Source organism: Thermothielavioides terrestris, chromosome 5, assembly GCF_000226115.1.
Source record: "Thermothielavioides terrestris NRRL 8126 chromosome 5, complete sequence".
Lineage (NCBI taxonomy): Eukaryota > Fungi > Ascomycota > Sordariomycetes > Sordariales > Chaetomiaceae > Thermothielavioides > Thermothielavioides terrestris.
The window spans coordinates 1,283,443-1,301,136 of record NC_016461.1 but is presented as its reverse complement, the minus strand read 5'-3'; the positions used below and the strand labels follow the sequence as shown (position 1 = coordinate 1,301,136).

At 57.5% G+C, this 17,694-nt stretch overlaps 7 protein-coding genes across 7 annotated transcripts; 1 reads left to right on the top strand and 6 right to left on the bottom strand.

The window, feature by feature from the left end:
* The first annotated feature begins 2 nt into the window (after positions 1-2).
* On the top strand, positions 3-874 carry THITE_2121136 (uncharacterized protein). Its single transcript, XM_003656424.1, has 3 exons — positions 3-311; positions 387-448; positions 511-874. The coding sequence occupies exons 1-3, from the start codon at positions 264-266 to the stop codon at positions 656-658; spliced, it is 258 nt and encodes an 85-aa protein (XP_003656472.1). The 5' UTR covers positions 3-263; the 3' UTR covers positions 659-874.
* THITE_2121135 (uncharacterized protein) lies at positions 861-1,884 on the bottom strand. The gene has a single exon (XM_003656423.1). The coding sequence runs from the start codon at positions 1,610-1,612 to the stop codon at positions 1,064-1,066; it is 549 nt and encodes a 182-aa protein (XP_003656471.1). The 5' UTR covers positions 1,613-1,884; the 3' UTR covers positions 861-1,063.
* Positions 1,885-3,650, bottom strand: THITE_2121132 (uncharacterized protein). Its single transcript, XM_003656422.1, has 4 exons — positions 3,564-3,650; positions 2,890-3,491; positions 2,359-2,816; positions 1,885-2,258 (listed from the first exon to the last, which is right to left on the bottom strand). Exons 2-4 carry the CDS (start codon positions 3,246-3,248, stop codon positions 2,158-2,160), a joined length of 918 nt encoding a protein of 305 aa, XP_003656470.1. The 5' UTR covers positions 3,249-3,491; positions 3,564-3,650; the 3' UTR covers positions 1,885-2,157.
* On the bottom strand, positions 3,622-5,872 carry THITE_2121126 (uncharacterized protein). The gene is made up of 5 exons (XM_003656421.1): positions 5,604-5,872; positions 4,652-5,532; positions 4,186-4,582; positions 3,783-4,109; positions 3,622-3,724 (listed from the first exon to the last, which is right to left on the bottom strand). Exons 1-4 carry the CDS (start codon positions 5,766-5,768, stop codon positions 3,981-3,983), a joined length of 1,572 nt encoding a protein of 523 aa, XP_003656469.1. The 5' UTR covers positions 5,769-5,872; the 3' UTR covers positions 3,622-3,724; positions 3,783-3,980.
* Positions 5,873-7,073: 1,201 nt separating this feature from the next.
* THITE_2036687 (uncharacterized protein) lies at positions 7,074-10,122 on the bottom strand (the record flags this gene model as incomplete). Its single annotated transcript, XM_003656420.1, has 5 exons — positions 7,074-7,560; positions 7,623-9,373; positions 9,427-9,744; positions 9,799-9,969; positions 10,027-10,122. Coding segments are annotated over 5 exons (2,823 nt in total), but the record flags the coding sequence as incomplete, so codon positions are not given.
* Positions 10,123-11,554: 1,432 nt separating this feature from the next.
* On the bottom strand, positions 11,555-13,634 carry THITE_2121122 (uncharacterized protein). The gene is made up of 2 exons (XM_003656419.1): positions 13,365-13,634; positions 11,555-13,117 (listed from the first exon to the last, which is right to left on the bottom strand). Exons 1-2 carry the CDS (start codon positions 13,441-13,443, stop codon positions 11,640-11,642), a joined length of 1,557 nt encoding a protein of 518 aa, XP_003656467.1. The 5' UTR covers positions 13,444-13,634; the 3' UTR covers positions 11,555-11,639.
* A 967-nt stretch (positions 13,635-14,601) lies between these two features.
* On the bottom strand, positions 14,602-17,570 carry THITE_2121120 (uncharacterized protein). Its single transcript, XM_003656418.1, has 7 exons — positions 17,104-17,570; positions 16,834-16,999; positions 16,642-16,769; positions 16,382-16,585; positions 15,972-16,317; positions 14,993-15,908; positions 14,602-14,932 (listed from the first exon to the last, which is right to left on the bottom strand). Exons 1-7 carry the CDS (start codon positions 17,460-17,462, stop codon positions 14,808-14,810), a joined length of 2,244 nt encoding a protein of 747 aa, XP_003656466.1. The 5' UTR covers positions 17,463-17,570; the 3' UTR covers positions 14,602-14,807.
* Between the last annotated feature and the right edge of the window lie 124 nt (positions 17,571-17,694).

Here is a 17,694-nt window from a genome sequence, read left to right as displayed (position 1 = left end):
ACTTACGGAATAGCTCCCATCCGCGGAAGTCATCCGAAATCAGATCAGCACAGATAGCGCGCCCGTGGATACACTAACTAGTGTAGCTCAGGTGTTTTGCTTAATTTCCCACTCCAGCCCTTCCACTTCAGAACCGAGTGTTCTTTCTCCTCTCCTCCTCTCTTTCTCTCCTCAACCAGCAATCTCTCTCACAATCCCCAATCCCAGCGCAATCACAGTTACCTGACTTGCCACCCTTGCAACGTTGAAAGCAAGCAATCAAGATGTCTGACCGCGGATACACCTACAAGAGCTCGGGCATCAACACCCACGTAAGTCGCTCGCTTGTCCTCGACGTCGCTTCCCGACCGAGTTCCTACCAGGCAGCTAACCGCTTGAGCTTGCAGGGCAATCACTACTGTGCCCGCGACTACGGCAACAACTCCAACTCGTACCACTACTCCAACCGGTGCGTTTCTCGCTCTTAGAGGCAGAATGCAGTTTCGAGCGAGAGGCTGACGGACAATCCAGCGACGGTTCCTACTACTACTCCAACCCTAACGGCAGCACCTACTACAACAACGGCCAGGGCGGCTCGACGTACACGTCGCCCAGCGGCGCCAAGTACTCGTCCGGCTATGGCTCGTCGTCCGGGGGCTCGCGCGGCTCGAGCAAGTAAATCTGTCTGGGAGGCGTCGGAGCGCATGGGATGTTCTAGGCCGTCTTCACGTGCATGTTACAGAGTGACAGGCATGGGGGGTACCTGGATCTAAGCGTCCGGACTAGGCCGGTGGGATCGGAAGGGTAGCCGAATTTGAGCGGAGTCATTTCCAGCAGAATCGTTGCCTGCCGAGCGCAAAGTGACAAACTAAATCGTACACGCTGACTGCATCATCGTATCCTCGCCGTATGAGTGAGAGAGAGAGCCATGTGTTGCCGTATGCCTTGGTGTTGAGGGTATCCATCACGCCACACCCCACCCGTTCATATCCCAAGCACGCCTTAGCGACCATATTACCACCAGAGAACCAGTTCAAGATCCAACCCTCCCCCGCAACCCTCCAACAGCATCCTGGATGGAGTCTCAAAGCACGGCCACCAACCCGCAGATGGCGCCGCCGGCCAACAGCGCCGTCCTCCCCAGATTCAGCACCCCCCACCAATCCACCGCCGCCTTCGCGCTCATCTCCTCCTCCTCCTTCACCTGCTCCTCCGCACTGACCTCCGCCGGCGTCCCCGCAGTCACCGTCGCCCGCCGCCGCATCTCCAGCAACCGCGCGTTCAGCCCGCGCATGGCGGCAAACGTGTACGGCACGATGCTCAGCGTCAGCGCGCCGGCGGCGAGGTAGCAGCGCGAGCGGAAGCCCAGCGGCGAACCGGCAACGCCGCGGAGGCCGAGCCAGAGATAGGCGGCGGCGGTGGCGGCGGCGGCGAAGGGCATGGTGCGGGCGCCGAGCGCGTAGACGCGCGCCCACTGCGCGAGCATCACGTCCCTGGGCGCGTCGTCGAGCAGGCAGGGGACCACGACGGCCGAGAGGCTCAGGGAGATGCCCGTGGTGAAGGACGAGAGGAAGAGCGCGGCGCCCTGGGTCAGGCGGACGGCGGTGGTTGGGGCTGGGGTCAGCGTCGTCATTTTTTTTCCCCGGTTTATGTTTTCTTCTTCTTCTTGTTTTGTTTCGGTATGTGCTCAAATGAGGGTGCGAAGCGGATGGTCTAATTGAGGGATACCCGTTTGAAGGTCTGCCAAGTGGTTCAAGAAGAAACTTGTTGGAGTCATGAAGTGGGTGATCGAGAAATTCCGAAGCTTCATTCGATAATGATAAGCTCGGGTGGATTAAGGCTAGTTAAGGTAGTGTACTGTGAAGCTAGCTCTGTCATTGAGAGCAGCGCGCACGGTGTGCCCCCTATAAGGTAAACCTAAGACACAATAGGTTGTGCGGGCGCGCTGAGGATCGGGGGCCATTTTAGGGGGCTCTCCCACAGTAACGAACTAGGTACTGAATGTGTCGTTACCTAACTGCATTCCATCGCAGCAACGCTTGCTGTGGCGAACTCCCCGGCCCGCCCGGATGCGGTGCAATTCGGGATGCGAACAAGCCCCGGCATCCGCCCCCAATCACTTCCGCAGTGGAATACTCCGCTGCTGGACGGGCTGTATGTACCACACTGCCGGTTGTACTAGGTGTTGGCCAGAAGCATCACCGCGCTCGTAAAGGTCGCCGGGTAGCCAAACGTGTCGTTGGTCCCGGTGCCGTTCTTCAAATAGCAGTACTCGCCAGCTGCGACAAACCCCGAGCGTCAGTTCCAATCTTCGCCGTCGACCGCGGCAGCGCCTAGATCCTCTCCTCCGGAACTGCTTTGCGGGGAGCCGGGACTTACGGGCCTTGACGATGGCCACGGACCGGCACAGGCCGGTGTCGTCGGGAAATACGTGGCTGTCCAGGTTGGTCTCGTACTTGGCATTGTACATTGCGCACGCCGCAATGCAGTCTTCCAGGCTAGGCAGGTACAGCCTCATGATGTCGTACAGATGGGGGTTTCCGTACGTCTTTCCGGCCGGGTAGTTGGTGTGGCAGAGCACCGTGAACACCTGCGCCGCGCCGCCCGCGCGCAACGGGATATCCTTTCCCTGTCCGTCGAGCGGCGTGTAGATCGAGCCGTTGATGTTGGGGCAGCCGCCGTCCGTCGGCGCAGGCGACACGACGCCAGACCGGCTTGTCGTCGGCGTCGCCGTTCCCGGCCTCGATGTCTTGGTTGCTGCTGTATCCGTCGAGGACACGGGATCTGTCGAGGGCCCGGGATCCGTCGAGGACACGGTGTCGGACGATGCCGGAGAGCTGCGGGGGGGATTCACGTCAGACTCAACCCCAGCGGTAACCATCCCGTGGGAAACTCCCGTTCTGCGCTCACCTGAGCGAGTCCGCGCGTCTCTGCGCGGCCAGGCCGCCGCCGACACCACCCGCAATCGCTCCCGCGACCACCAGGACCAGACCGATGATGACGATCCAAAACACCCTCGCTGACAGCCCCAATATCCTCGGTTTTGGCTCATTTGGCTCATTTGGCGGGGCGGCCTTTCCCGGCGCTGCTGCACTCCATGTCGGCGCGACGTCTGGGCTGTAGTGCTCTTTCTGCTGTTGCTCCCGCCAGGCGTTTTGCCGTGCCCACCCCGACGGAACCCTCTCGAGGCCCGGAACCGGGACGGGCTGCAGACCCGAGTGGTCGTCTGTTGATACGGGGTACTTGGGTGCCGATCGCTCGTCGCTCATGCTGGAAGGTCTCGTTTGTTGTCTGGCTCGCCAGGGCGAGGAGAGGTGTGTGTCAAGCAAGAGCGGGCGAGGAAGAGGGCTCTGGCACGGTCCCGTAGGTGAGTGTTCAACAAGTTAATTCTTGCCAACCATCACTTCAGTCATCCGCAGTGGCGCGGTTCCGAGGATGGAGGGCTGCGTCCTGCCCCGCTACACATACTACAAAGTAACACATGGCTTGGATACGAATGGCGCAGCGGACCCCTGGCACATGAGTGAGACGGAGGGTTATTGGTGGTGTTGATTACTCCCATATGTGGTTAGGGAAGTAGTTACCACAGTAGTATAGGTAGGTGAACGGCACAGCATCGGAGACTCCACCTTGTTTATTTTGTCTTCCGTGCTTTTCTCCATTCGTGCTGTTCTCCGTTCGCGCAGCGGCTGTTGAAACGTCGTGCCACTGCGCCAAGAGCAGTGGGCGCCCCAATTGTGGGGAACTGCGATCAGTTAGAATCCCACCCCTCTCTTTCAACAGCCCAGCGGCAGGCACTTAACTATTATAGCACAGCAGTGTAAGGTAAGTTTGCGCACCACAGGACCGTCCCGGAACGATGGACTCCAGGGGCAACTGTCCCAGCCCACGGAATGCTTGCGGAAAATGCATAAGGTAACGTTACCGCTGTGCGATGCTTATAGAAATAAAGAAATCGGGTAGTTAAACAAAAAGGCGCGCAGCTATTCTGAAGATTGCCGTCATAAAGCGGCCTTACCCCTGGATTCGAACGGCAGCACAAGAACCAAAAGGCCAGCGGCTATGAACAGGGCACCGCTGATGTAGACGGGCACGGCCGTTTGGAGGTTGGCGAACATGGCGACAATGGGCTGTATGTACGGCATATTGTCAGCTTCATCTCGGAGACGCGCCGGCCGTCGGCAGGCAGGACAGGCGATCGCTTACCGCCATGATACCGAAGATGCGGTTGCAGGTGGCAGTGAGGGCATTCCCCGTGCCGCGCTGGGGAGTCGGGAACAGCTCGGGCGTGTAGCCGTAGAGCACGGCGTACATGACGTTGCTGGTGAAGCTGAAGGCGCAGTTCCAGCCCAGCAGCGACTGCGAGTTGAGCGCGGTGGTCGAGGCGTACAGGAACACGCCGGTCAGGATGGTCGACAGCGCCAATGTCCCCTTCCGCCCGAAACGCGGGAGCTCGACCAGGAGTCCACCGAGCAGGGCGCCGGGGACGCCGAGCACGGCGATGATGAGCGAGTTCCGATACGTGAGGTATGTCGATCCGTCCCCAAAGCCGGCGCCACGTGTCGCCTGGATGTAGGGCAGGAAAGCGTTATAGAGGGGGTAGCTGATCCGGCGTCGTCAGCTTCCCATCACACTACCACGCGAGAGGAGAGGAAAACGCTGCCCAACTTACCCCAACCCGATGAATGCCCAAACCACCATGATCAAGCTGGTCGACAAGGCCAGCTTTCTGGTCGCGAATAAGGCCCGTACCCTGTCGAGCCTGACGTCCTGGAGCTTCCGCTTGACCGCGTCCGCAACGTTCGACTCGTGAACGTAACCCTCGGGCTCGCAGGCCTTGAGGTCGGCCACCGTCAGCGTGGTCGTCTTCCCGTTCCGCTTCGCCACCTCGTGCACGATCCGGACCGCGTCCTCGTCCCTGCCCTTCCCCATCAGATACTTAGGCGACTCGTAGATCGTAAACAGCCCGAACCGGACCAAAAACATGAGCACCGTGATGCCGCCCATGACGATCATGAACCAGCGCCACCCCATGTTCTGCTCGCGCGTGCACACGGCCTTTTCCTGGCACGTCAGGTTCCCCAGCAGCGGCCAGGCCACGAGGGTGGCGACCACCTGGGCGACGGCCCAGGCGACGGACAGGACGGTGAGCAGGAACTGGTGCGACGCCGGCAGGAACTCGAGGTAGATGGCCGAGTCGACGGGCAGGTTGCCGCCGACGCCGAACGACCAGAGCGCGGCGAACACGCCGGCGGCGGCGAAGGTCGGCGACCCGGCCGCCGCCATGCCGAACACGGCCGTGATGCCCAGCGTCAGGTTGAAGGCCCACCGGCGGCCGAACACGTCGCAGCCGAAGCCCCAGAACAGCGCGCCGGCGAGCAGGCCGATGTTCTGGCTGAGCGTGAGCAAGGGAGGCCGCCCGGGGAGGAATTCGTTGGTGACCGGCGTGAAGATCAGAGAGGTGACGATGGGCCAGAGGTTGTCGGACGCCCAGCCGAAGCTGATGACGGCTGTGAGCTGCCATTGGTACCAGCCCATGCCGATTTCTTGGATCTGGCCGTGTTGTCAGGAATTGGTCTGTGATTGGGGATTGTCCGGACAGGGGGGGGATTTTGGCTTCTTACAGCGCGGTTCAGGACCCGTGCTTTCTTCTCGTAAACCGGGTCGATCTGGCCTTCTGGCAGGATCGCGTTGTCGCCTGCTGAGAGGGAGACTGCATCTCCTGGACGCGGCGGCTTGGAAGCCTCACCGGTCGAGGAGGGGTGGTTGCCCTTTTCGAAGTCATCCATGTGTACCTAGGCACTATTCAATGTCCAAACTCCGAGTTCGTTGCTGTGATTCGTTTCGTGGGAGTAAGTGCAGGAACGTAGGCCGCGACGCACTCCGGATGGACTCCCAAGTCTTATAGAGGTACACAGGTAGTATGTGAGGCGAAAACGCAGCGTGCGTCGTGAGCTACCAGCATCAATGGTCACCTTCCTGTATCCCTGCACCTTCCCTACTGAGTGTAGTAGGTACCCTTGCGAAGACGCCTCCAGTGCAAGGCGGCATTGCGCAGGGGACGTCGAGTCGGGCCTAATTGGAGAAGGTTCCAAGACGCAGAAATGCACTCCGATGGCGCCATCCGCGCCGTCTTCACCTTACTTGCTGCAGTGAGAATGCTGGACCGAAGTACGATGACGCCATTGCTGTTCCCCACACGTTCCGCCCGCATCTGGCAGAGTGCAGCCAGTAGCAGGTACGCGTTACATTTATGGGGTAGTGCACTGTGCTCTATACGCCGTTGATCTGAAGATGACGGCCCGAAAAGAGAAAGAAGAAGAAGAAGAATAAGAAAAGCCTAGCCAGGTTGTTTGCCTGTTTCCTCGAGACCCGAACGACAATCTTGGCCGGCGTTGCTGTGGCCGCCCTGTTTACACCCGGTCTTGGCACCCCAACCCCTGAGCTGGAGAAACAAGGGGGGTCGAGCGGGACAACTTGGACCACGCTCTACACTACAGTATCCCTGGCTCCCCTTCATATTTGTTCAACTACCCTGGAATTTAGGTTTCGAAGTTCAAGGGACTCCCCCTTAACGACCCCAAGCGCAGTTGTTTATCGATTTTGATTCCATGAGAAATCCCAAGTCAGCACCACAACTTCCCCAACTTCTAAACGAATCCATCGCCATTCTCGGGGACTTGCTACGAGTAAGTGCTAGTTAATCTCATCGGTAATGTGAAACATCGGGCCGCCATCTTGGTGCGGTACGTGCAACATCTATGATCCACGTACGGAATACGCGACCCAGATCCACAAACAACAAAGTCCAGGAAAACTGCGCGGCAGTCGCGTGATCTCGAGGAGACAAAACAAAACGCGCAACTCATCCGGCCCTGAATCGTCAACCGACTTGAAAAGGAGTACTCCTACCAGTACTTCTTCGTGGGGTCATCATCAAATCCTCCGGGGGCCAACATCAGGTTCGACAATCTTCGGTGCGTACTTTCAAACGCACTGGACGAGGTCTCAGATTGTGCCCCGTCTAAGCCCATTCCCCGATGTTGGCGCTGTTTCTCTGATGTCAGGGATCCGGGAACGTGACAAGGGGGGTTGTTTGGGCGAAGCAGCAAATGGGCGTAACGCTGCGACTGGCAGTTGTCGTCGTTTCGGCCGACATGGTCCATCTCCCTCACCATCTGCAACGCCGGACCATAGAGGGTAGAGAAGACTCCGCGCGTCCTGAGGTCTTCAGGGTCCCAGTCTGCCTTCTCTCCAAGACCGAGCTCCATGTTCAGCCTGCAAAGTTCCTCAATCTCAGAGGATACCACGGCTGCCTCGTACCAGCGCGGAAACTCGCCCCGGCATCGCATCTCCTTTGCCTCTCGGCGGTTCCAAGGGCGAGCGAGAAATGCCCTCCATCCATTTTCGAGATAATCAGGCAGCTCGATCTCCATCTGCTCAACCTCGGTGATCTCGAGTGCACTCCTTCTGTCCAGACTAGGGTATCGCCACTTGGTCAAAACGCGGACTTCTTCCACTTCCGCGGTGAAGCTTTCGTGACTTGCATAGTAAACACTTGGGGCGCCTTTGCTCCTCAGTCTGCAGGGCTTGTAAGCCTAGGGCCCACGGAAAGTGTTGGGGGGTCCATATGCAGCACTTACGAAGTATCGAGCGTCTGCAGCAGATAATTGGCAAAGATGCCGTATGCCTCGTGTAGCTCCTCCGTATTGACGTGGGACACCACAATGCTCAGATCCCAGTGACGGCGGATCGCGTGAATGTAAACTGGCAACGATGGCTGTTCGGTGCTGAGGGGATCGTCGCCATCTCCACGAATGGAGTATCGTAAGACGTTGCCGGAGGAACCATCATCTTCGACATCAATGATAAACCGACGACTGTTCTCCCTTGAACGTGGAATACAGTAGAACGAGTAAGTCGTCCAGGCCCGACTTGGCTCCCGACTCCAGAGTTGAGCCCCGTCGAGCTTCGTGTTGATCATGTCCACGATGTCGGAGGCATAGGTTGACAGAATTTTGGTGAAGTGGATGTTTCGATTTCCGCCAAAACCCATCCTCATATTGGTCAGCAAGTCGCTTTTTCTCCATCCGTTGCTGGGTGTCGTCTCGTCGTTGAATGCCACGCCGGATGGATCCGTGACTTCAAGAATTGCACGACCAAACTCAGCCCTCACGGCGACTTTGCCGCGCCTGTAAGGGCCCAGAGACAACAGCCTTGCAATCGCTGCTTCGGTCTCCTTGATGAAACTGTCTGTGGCAAGCAGGCCGCCTCCCGAACGAAGGTCCGAAGGCGGGCAAGGATGCACACCCGGCCTTGAGAGCGCCGAAGGACCCACGATTGTCGGATCTTCCGGCTGCTGCGCGGCGTCGTGGCTCTTCATGCTCTTGAAGTCCTCGGCGCCCGACTTGAGATACTCCATGAAGCGTTGGGCATGCGGGCTCATATAGCTTGCACCCGAAGTTTGGGTGCCATTCTCGTTCCCCCCTGCGCCACTGACTTTGTCTGAATGAAATGTTTTGGGATCGCTTTCGCTTCCTTCCTTTCCGTTGTTCTCCGAAGGCCAGGGAATCAGTGGAGCCATTGTCCACTTGAGACAAGAACTCAGATCACTGCTCGGGGTGACGGTCTGGACGGCTGCCAGCATGTCAACCAGACAGTTGGTGCCGGTAAATGCGAGCTCATCCTGTTCCTTCTCACCTAACCCCGCTCCGTCTCCTGAGGCTTTCACATCTGTTAGGTGTGTAGCTGAGGAACTCAGATCGAGATTGGAGATCTCGTCAACACCAGAAATTGAGTCCGCCTGCTTGACAATCGGCCCAGAAGCAGTTGCACTAGGCGTTCTATGATTCGACGCCGACGGCTCGTCGTCGCTGTCAACGACTTCCTCGTCCGTAAACTCATCAAAGTTTGTCTCGGTATTGTCACCATCAGGAATAGTGTATGCAGCGTCTGTTGCTGATCCAAGCGGTTCGGGCTCGGTCCAAGTCTCATCCAGGTTTTCGGTCTCGGGACTCGGGTTCTCCACAGAATCATTGGCTTCTCCAGCAATGAATGTGACCTTGCCACGGTCTATCTGGATGATCGTAGGTCGGTTTCCCAAGGTCGACTTGTCCTTGTGCCGAAAAGGGACTTTAGGGCCAAGGAGGGAAACCCGACAGGACTTCTCCGGTACCCAGAAACACAGGCGAAGTGAGGCCCCTTCTCGGTAGATCATCTGGTAAGAAGCCGCCAGACTCTCTACAGTGACTCGATCAAGGAGCGTTGAAGAAACCAGCACGGGGTCGATGTTGGCCAGGTAACGGATGTCGGCGGTGAATTCGTCGGGGCCCGGCTCAACGTAATCTTCGGCATACGCCAAGTGCTCAGCCATGGGCGGTATCTCTGACAATTTCTACAACCTTGATCAGTACTGTTACGGGGAATTTTTGGGCGAGGGCTGCTTACCTTGATGGCGAGCATGACCTTGAGCTTTTCGCGCGTCTTGCGCACCATCTGCTCGCTGCCGCCACTGATGCAAACCAATTTCCCGGCGAGGTGAAAAGATAACTCAACTTCCGCCTCCGCTTTTAGGTTCTCGAGCTGCTGGTCGGTCAAGATATCGTGCACTGAGTATGGTTCATTGTGCTTGTCGAGATCGTCCCATATGGAGTTGTAGGGATACTGCGCGATGGTTCCGTGATGGTGAGACTCCTCGACATCATCATCCTTGAGACCAGAGTGTCCCTCAAGTCCCTGGCTAAACCATTCATTGTCGAAGGACGACTACTCAGTGTCAGCGTGTTGGATTAAGCCCTCTAGGAAGAACGCAAAGGCTACCTTGAGGGTATCATCGTCGCACAGAATGCTGTCCTCGTGGGTCCCAAACGCCTCCTCTTCAATGTTGCGAGTCGTGAGGGCAAAGGCCCTGCGAATCCCGCTGGCATCGCTTTCGCAGCACCTGATCTTAAACCACTGGTACTCGCCGTCGTAGCTGAAATCGGCTTCGTCCTACGGCCGTGGTTAGTATATAGATGGAAATTTTTTTTAAAAAATGGGAAGACCTACATATCCCAGGTTCATCAGGTCGTCGAGTACTTGTCTCACAGCCTTGGGCTTGTACGCCCAGAATGTCGTCAGGTAAAACTCGGTCAGGCCCTCCATCGTGACGATGGCCGGGTCGTCGACAGCGGGTGGGTAGTCGTCAACAACAGGGCAAAAGTACCAACTAAATAGGATCCAAACGTTCAGCTTAACTTCTTTATGAGCGCCGATCGACGCTCGCGGCAGAGCACTCTGCAAAGGAACCCCTTACCAGAGATCGGGACTGTGCGGTGGGGCCGCGAAAGCCAACAGTTTCCCAGTCGAAGCTCAGATTCTGGCCAGGACCTAATTGCGGCGGCCGGTACCCATTGGAAGCTGGGAAGCTGGGAGGCTTGGAAGTTTGGAGGTTTGGAAGGTTGCAAGGTCGGGGAGAGAGCAGAACTTGGAACCAGAGCTGGAAAAGTTGGAACTCAAAACGAACCACTTAGCTAAAATCCAGAAGGTGAATTCGGATTTTTGTGCGGAGGTTGAGCGGCAGAGCCAAGGATCAGGACCTGTTTGCCGCGCAGGAAGGTGCGAGCCTGGCTGGGAACCTGCCCAATGCCGGGCTAGTCGATTCCGTAGCGCCAGCCCGGCACCGACTGTGCCATGAAGGTTCGCTGAGGTCTACGGGTTATACAGGAATGAGATACTTTGCAGAATTCATGATGTTACTTTCCGTGTTCTCATGAGTACCTTACCCGACCATGAGTCTACCTGGTACTTCCGCGCCTTCCAGGCACCGTGGTCCATCGCCGCTGCAGTCAGACAGCTCCCACACGCTTGAGGATGCCAATCAGGATCAGAACCCGGTGGGGTGAATAGGCGAAGCTCTTAGAATACCATGATGCTTGTGTTCCTTGCAAACAAACCGGCCATCTTAAACCACCTTCGGTTACCCCCTGAACCGAGGAAGCCCCTGAACAGGGCGGTTGCCAAGCAAAACATTAAACAAAGCGACTCGGGAACAATTTGCTGCACAACCTGATAACCACCGCACCACTGAATTTAGAGTCATTCTGAGGAGCAATGCATTTGATGTTGTGTGCCACAGGAGAAAGTAGTAGAGAGATACTGTGACCATGTGCTCGCCATATATTCAGCCTTGTGTGCGTTTCTTCGATTTCCAGAACCTTGACAAAACCTCTCAGCAACGCCCCCAACCGCGACCTATTTGAATCCTATTCCCTAAAGTCCCAGACCATGATAGGAACGAAAAGAAAGATAAGAAAAAACTATGTATCCGAACCACGACCAGGAGTTGTGTTGCCGTCGCCGTCCATGCATGATCGATCGCTTGCCCTGACCGCTCGCCGTGCTGCTTCCCTCGCAACCATAATTGGTCTATTTGCCTGCCCCACCCACTCCGGTCGAGCTGGCTGGTATCATCATTACAATGCCGTTAAGAGCGGGGAGACGCCGACATGAGTTAGAAAAGAAACAAAACCCACCCTGCCCACTGCTCGAAAAATGGCAGAGAAAACCCCCGGTGCGAGCCAATACCAGGAGGGAGGCAGTCTTAAAGGTGCCATCCCTAGAGGCAATAGGACCAAGTCTGGCCTCCTTCTCCCAAGGCGGGACGGTTCCGACCGAGCACCTCACTGAGCCCACGGAATCTTCTCCTTCACATTCAGTGCCCACCGCAACTTATCCAGCGCCTCTTTCGCCTCGCGCAGCATCCGCTCCTGCTCCTTCTCCCTCTGGTCCGCCAACCGCTTGATCTCTCTGAGCTCCTCCTCCTGTTGGGCCTTATACCTCTGAAACTGCATCTCAATCTCGTCCTTCTGCCGCCTCAGCTCCCGTATATTCCCATCCTGCTGGTCGCACAGCTCCCGCAAGGTCTCGATCTTCTCGTCGTCCCTCTTCCTCTCGGCCGCGAGGTCCTCCACCTCCTTCCGCATCCTCGTTATGGACCGCTGCACCTCTTCCCCCTGCTCCTTCCAATGGCTGCTGATCGCGTTGTACCGGCCCTCGCAGAACGCCGCGTAATTGGTCGCCTCCTCGACCTGGCGCTTGGCTTCGGCGCGGGCCTTTTCCATCTCGTCCTTCCAGATGCGCTCGCGCTCCGCGGCGTTGACGGCCCGCTGGCGCTCGAGCTCGACCGCGTCTTGCAGCGACTCGACCTGACGTTCCTTCCGCGCGAGGAGTGCCTTGGTGACGTTGGCCTCGAGCAGGCGCGACTCGTAGTCGGAGACGACACGCTCGAGCTTGTCTTCGAGAAGGCGAGCGGTCTGGCGGGATTCTTCGGCGCGGAGACGTTCGATCTGGATGTCGCGCTTGAGGGCCTCGTTGTCGGATACGAGGCGGTTGATCACGCGGCCGGTCTTGCCTAGGCCAGCTTTGCCGACGGAGTTGTCCCAGCCGTGGGAGAGGCTGGCTTCGGTCGCTGTGAGGGAGGCATCGGTCGTGCTGGGTCCTCCACCGGGGTCGGCACTGGTGCTGGGCGGTAATAATGATGACGAGGGGCTGAGGCTGCTATCTCGTTGGGCGAAATCGGCGAAGCTCGGGCGGGATCTTAGTGCCCTCGGTGCCGTGTCGCGAAGGACTTCTCCGCCATCCGGCGTCGTTGTTGAGCTGCTTGGTTTTAGTCTGCTGATCGAGGGCATTTTGCTTATTCCATTAGGATTCGCATCCCCCCGTTGTTGTTGTTGCTGCTGCTGCTGTTGTTGTTGTTGCGAAGTCGCTGACGACATGCTGGCGGTGCTGTTGATCGAACTGGAGAATCCGGAGTCCCGCGATGTCGAGTGCGATGGCGTCCCGTCGGTGCTTGAATCCTCCCCCGGTTGCCTTGGCTTGTCGTCGAAGCTAGGTACCGTTCGTATGGTTGAGTTCATGCGGTTCACTATGCGCGGGGACAACGGAGGACTTGAAGCAGGCGGGTTCGCTTTGCCATTGACTCCGCCGGCCACCGCTGTCCGTGACATGGCAGAGTTGATCGTGCCCTCCGAGGCGGGAGTGAGGGTCGACCTGGGCGAGGGGTGGTCATGCAAAGATTTCGGCGCCTTGTTTGGTAATGGTTTGCTCGGTGTAGTAGCTGGTGTAGTTTCGGCCTGGACGACGGTGACTGACGAGAGATCTTTGTTGACCCTGATGTCAGCTTCTGTTGCAAATCTGCGCCGGCGCCCTCACCGTGTCTAGAGACCAAAATGGACAAATGGACTGGACCCAACACAATAAGCCGCTCCTTGAAAAACAGTGCAGCTATCCAGACACAGCACGCCGACATGCCCAACTGAGTAAGCTGCACCTTCCCGGGACACAGGCCAGGCACCTGCAGCAGAAACCGGAACACTGACACAGAGGGGAAGGGATTTGAGACATACTGTGTTCGTCGTCCTGGTGGATTGAGAAGGCCGGCTTTTGGTCGGAATGTGGCCGAGCCTTCACGAGCTTGTTGCGCATTTCTCGCGTAGGCGGAGATGAAATCAAGACACGGAGAACCTGGACAGCGACAGACGGGTTTTCCCAGGACGTTCGTTCCCACTTCCAAGCAACCTAGTTGGGTACCGATGCTGCGGCCGGGATCTGGGTGTTCGAGTAAGGCCGCCTATTTTCCGTTTACGCTGCCAAACCGTATAATTGCGCGGTTACCTCGTGAGAGCGTCTCAGTTTTTTTTTTTCGAACGTTCGTGTGCGCCTTGAGTCGGTGTCGGACCTCGACGTGGTGTTGGACGTTTTGGTTTCTTTGGTTTCCATACGCTTGCAGACTTTGGTAACTTAACCGTTAAATCTGTATATTACAAGGCCAGTAGCGTGGTACTTCCCGTGGAAAAGTAATTCAAGCATGGATCAAGCAAATCTGGGTGGTCTTTCAATTCTGCAAATCTGTGTTGATGTTGACGCACCTCCCGGCAAAAGCAAAACTCACCGGCTCTTGGGACACCGGGTTGGCTGCTCAAAGGCAGTTTGTTGGCGCGTCTTAAAGGCCCAACGCGAAAGTGGCGTCAGAATCACTGTCGTGTTAGGTAACTATCTCATCCCACTGCCACAGCAACCGTCTTGAGAAGTGGAGCCTTTCCTTTCGGTGGATTGCCGGATTCAGCCCCCTCTTCTTGCCGAACTGCCCACGCGAACTGCCCACGCGCTCGGGCCGCCTCGCAGGAACCTGAGACAGGGGTGAAAAGGCTGTGCCTGGCTGTTGCTGGGCAATCCTTGCACTCGTCAATGACACTGCGTACAGCGTACTGGGACACACGGACAGATTACAGATCGGTGATACAAGTATTCCGTAGACGTGGAACAATAAGGTATGCATTCTCTGGCTTGATATCACGCAAGCAATTCAAGAGCGAAGGACTTTTCGGTCTCACTTCGACCAGTCAATCCGTGATAGACAGATCCCGCGCAATGGGTAAACCTGGTTCAGGTCGACGCGCCCGTAATATTACGTTTCAGTTATGACGATGATGCTCTTGGTGATTCGTTTTCTCCACGTCGCGTCTCTGTGACGCGTGTCCCGATGACCAGACGCGTAAGATGGGTTTCGTTGCAGACTTATTTGTCCTCAAGCTTGTCTATGTATTCCGCAGGGCAGTAAGCATGATACAACGATGCCCGTTGGCGGAGAGTCCACACTCCACCTCCTCCCGTGGTTTTGGCTGTCCCCAACCCCAACGCCGCTAATCTTCTTGGTAACTCTCTCCATGAAAATCCCTTTCATGCAATGGGTATGTCAACGATGATGTGTAGCGATAATCATACAAAGTCGTGCAGTCCTTCGAGATGCAGCCGCCAAACCAGGCCCCCTCTCGTAATTTCGAGTTGCTTCACGCCGCGATCGCCACGTTGTTAGCAGGGGCCGCATCGCCCTGAGCACCGCGAGTCTGTGACTCGATGAAGCCCGGCCGCCACTTGGCAAGATACTTGGCCGCCAAGGGGCGAGCATCCTCATCTGCAACACCTCGTCAGCCGTCAAAGAGAAGGCCATGGAAAGCAGGGAACAGAAACTCACACTCAGACCAGATATCCGCCACCGTGTCTAACGCGATCTCTCTTACTGGCGGCCGCATCATGACCAGATACAGCAGACTCGTCAGTGCAAGTTGCACCGTCGTCGGGTCCGCGCAGAGTCCCTTCAGCTTCCCCAGCAGCGCCTTGCTCAATTCGGGTATCTCGGCAAGGAACCTCGTCAGCACCTTGTCTTGCGTCGTGATGTAGCTCAGAAACCCGTCAACCAGCCGCAGCGTCCACTTTTCGTAGTGCAGGGGCGCGTTGCTGCCGCTGCGCTTGGTCAGCTGGTCGTTGTACCACTCCTCGCAGAGCCAAGCAACGGCGATCTCTATGCGCCGCCGCCAGTCCTCGAGGATGTAGGTGTAGAGCATCTCGCGGATGGTGTCGCCCAGGGACACGCGCGGTCGGTCGAGCGCCGAACCTGCGTCTTCCTGCTTGATGCTGCTGCTGACGTCGTCGAGACCCGCCGTGCTTCGAGTGGCGAGGCGCGTGATGAGGGTCATCCACGACTCGTGGTCGTAGGAGCTCGCTGCAAGCCGGTTGATGCCAGCCTTCGATTTCCGCACGGCGCCGCCGTCTTTGAGAGCTGACACCGGCCCGAAGACGCGAGAAGCTGCCGCTTGACTGAGGCTAGCGGCAGTATCAGGGTCGAGTGCAGGAGGAGGCGGAAGCTTGAAGGGGCCGAGAGCCAGCGCTGCAGCAGCGTCGGCCGCCGGTTCGATCACCTCTTCCGGAGGCGCGTTATCGAGCTTGTTAAGGATCTGCTCGGTATCTTCTGCCAGAGTCAGGTCTGGCTCGTAGTCATCGTCCTCCTCTTCAACGCCCAATGGAGCTGTTGCGGCGTTGATCACCGAGGGTTCTCCCGCTGCTGCCGCCGGCCCTGCACCGTAAAGAGATGCGAGACGATCCCGGACACCCTGGATTAAGTCAGTCCTTACATTCTCCTTTATATGTGGATATCTGTGATTTCAGCCACTTACAGCGACAGCAAAGTTCAGAACCTGCTCGTCTAATGTGGCCAACGCGCTGACGCTGATCCTGGCGGCGAGATTTGCAGGAAGTTGAGTGGCATCAAACCCTTGAAGGCCGAGATTGCTTGTCAGGGCGAATACCGCAGCAAGAGTGTGCGGCCCTGGCCCCAGCGGCGGGATGGAGACTTGAGCAACCCCGCCCTCCAGCTTCTGCCTTTTGGCGTCTCCATAAGCAGCCGCAGTGTGGTCAGCAAGAGCCCGCTTGCGGCCTGCCTCGTCGAAGATCTCGGTTCGTGAGCGCATCAGCCGCTCAAGGTATTGCTGGATGCGTCCCGACATCGGATTGTGCGGGTCCCTAGCACTGTGTCAGCAGACGAGCCCACTGCGCGTGGCGCGCAACAATGAGCAGAGTCCCTTACCGTTTAAGCAGATTGGTGAGAAATATGCGAGTGGTCTTCACCAGAGACTGTACTAGTACTCTTGTTTTCGGCGTCATGGGAGAGTTAGCCAGCTTCAGAGGGTTGAAGTTGAGCACCGCGTTGAGGATGCGGTTCGATGTGGCCGGCCGGGTTCGGATCAAGATCGACAGGCAGTTGAGGGTGGCATCGACAAGCAGAGCGTCGCTGGGGCAGCGGTCAGTCCATGGGGCTGAGGAACACGGTGACTCAGTATAGCCCACCTGCTGTTGTCCTGCAATACCCCTAACATCCTATCCAGGAGGCCGGTTGCCTCTGCTTCGAGTTGCCGGGGGTCTAACAAGGGGTGGTTCGGCGGGACCATGTTCAAGGAGATATCGAGTCCGTTGTACTAATGGAGGCGTCTCACGTCAGTCATGCCCCCAACACGTTGAACCTCTGGGTATTTTACCAACCTTTTGCTCCATCCCATTTGATGCGGTCTGGCAAAGTACAACTCGCTGGGCAAATTTGATACAGCTCAGCTTGACCGGAGCTGGCGCCCCATCCCAGATATGTAATATCCTCGACTTGGTGGCCGACATTTGTTCCCAGCTTTCTGCATGGTAGGAGTTGTGAATTCTACGGGAAACATCTGTTAGCATATCTTGAAATCCCACGACTAATCCCAGCAGAGTGGTATCACGTCCAGAGCGCTACGGAGTACAGGAAGACACGATACTTACATCCATCTCAGAGCGATGGGGTACGCGCTTGCCGCCGCCGCGACACAGGCCTTCAACACGATGACATCCTCGCCAGCACCCTCAATCAGCCTCCTGAGCGTGTCAAGCACCGCCACCGTAATGTTCTCCTTGTCGCGCATGGTCAGGACCGGCGTGGCCAACGACTCGGCCAGGAACTCGGCGCCCCATCGCCGCAGCTCGAGCGCCGCCGTGGGCCCGATGATGGGCAGCACGCCCTTAACGATGCGGTCGTAGTAGGCGATGTTATCGAGCACTAGCTTGCGCGCCGCATTGAGCTGCTCCAGCTGCTCGGCGACCGAGAGCGTCTTGGACGATGCGTCGGTCGCGTCGGCCGCCATCGTGGTCTCACGTGCCTCGGGCAAAGGGGACGTGTGGCGGATGGAACGAGGGCGACAGGGGTGACAGGCGCGACTGACGGGCAACGGCTAAAGAGGCTGCTAAAGAGGCTACAGACAGTCGGCGCCAGATGCCTGATGGCGAAGTAAAGGGCAGAGCAAGGCAGTCAAGGTATCCCAATGAGACCCGCGCGGCGCTTCCCAGCATCGGCTGCTGTCAATGTGCTGCCTAGAA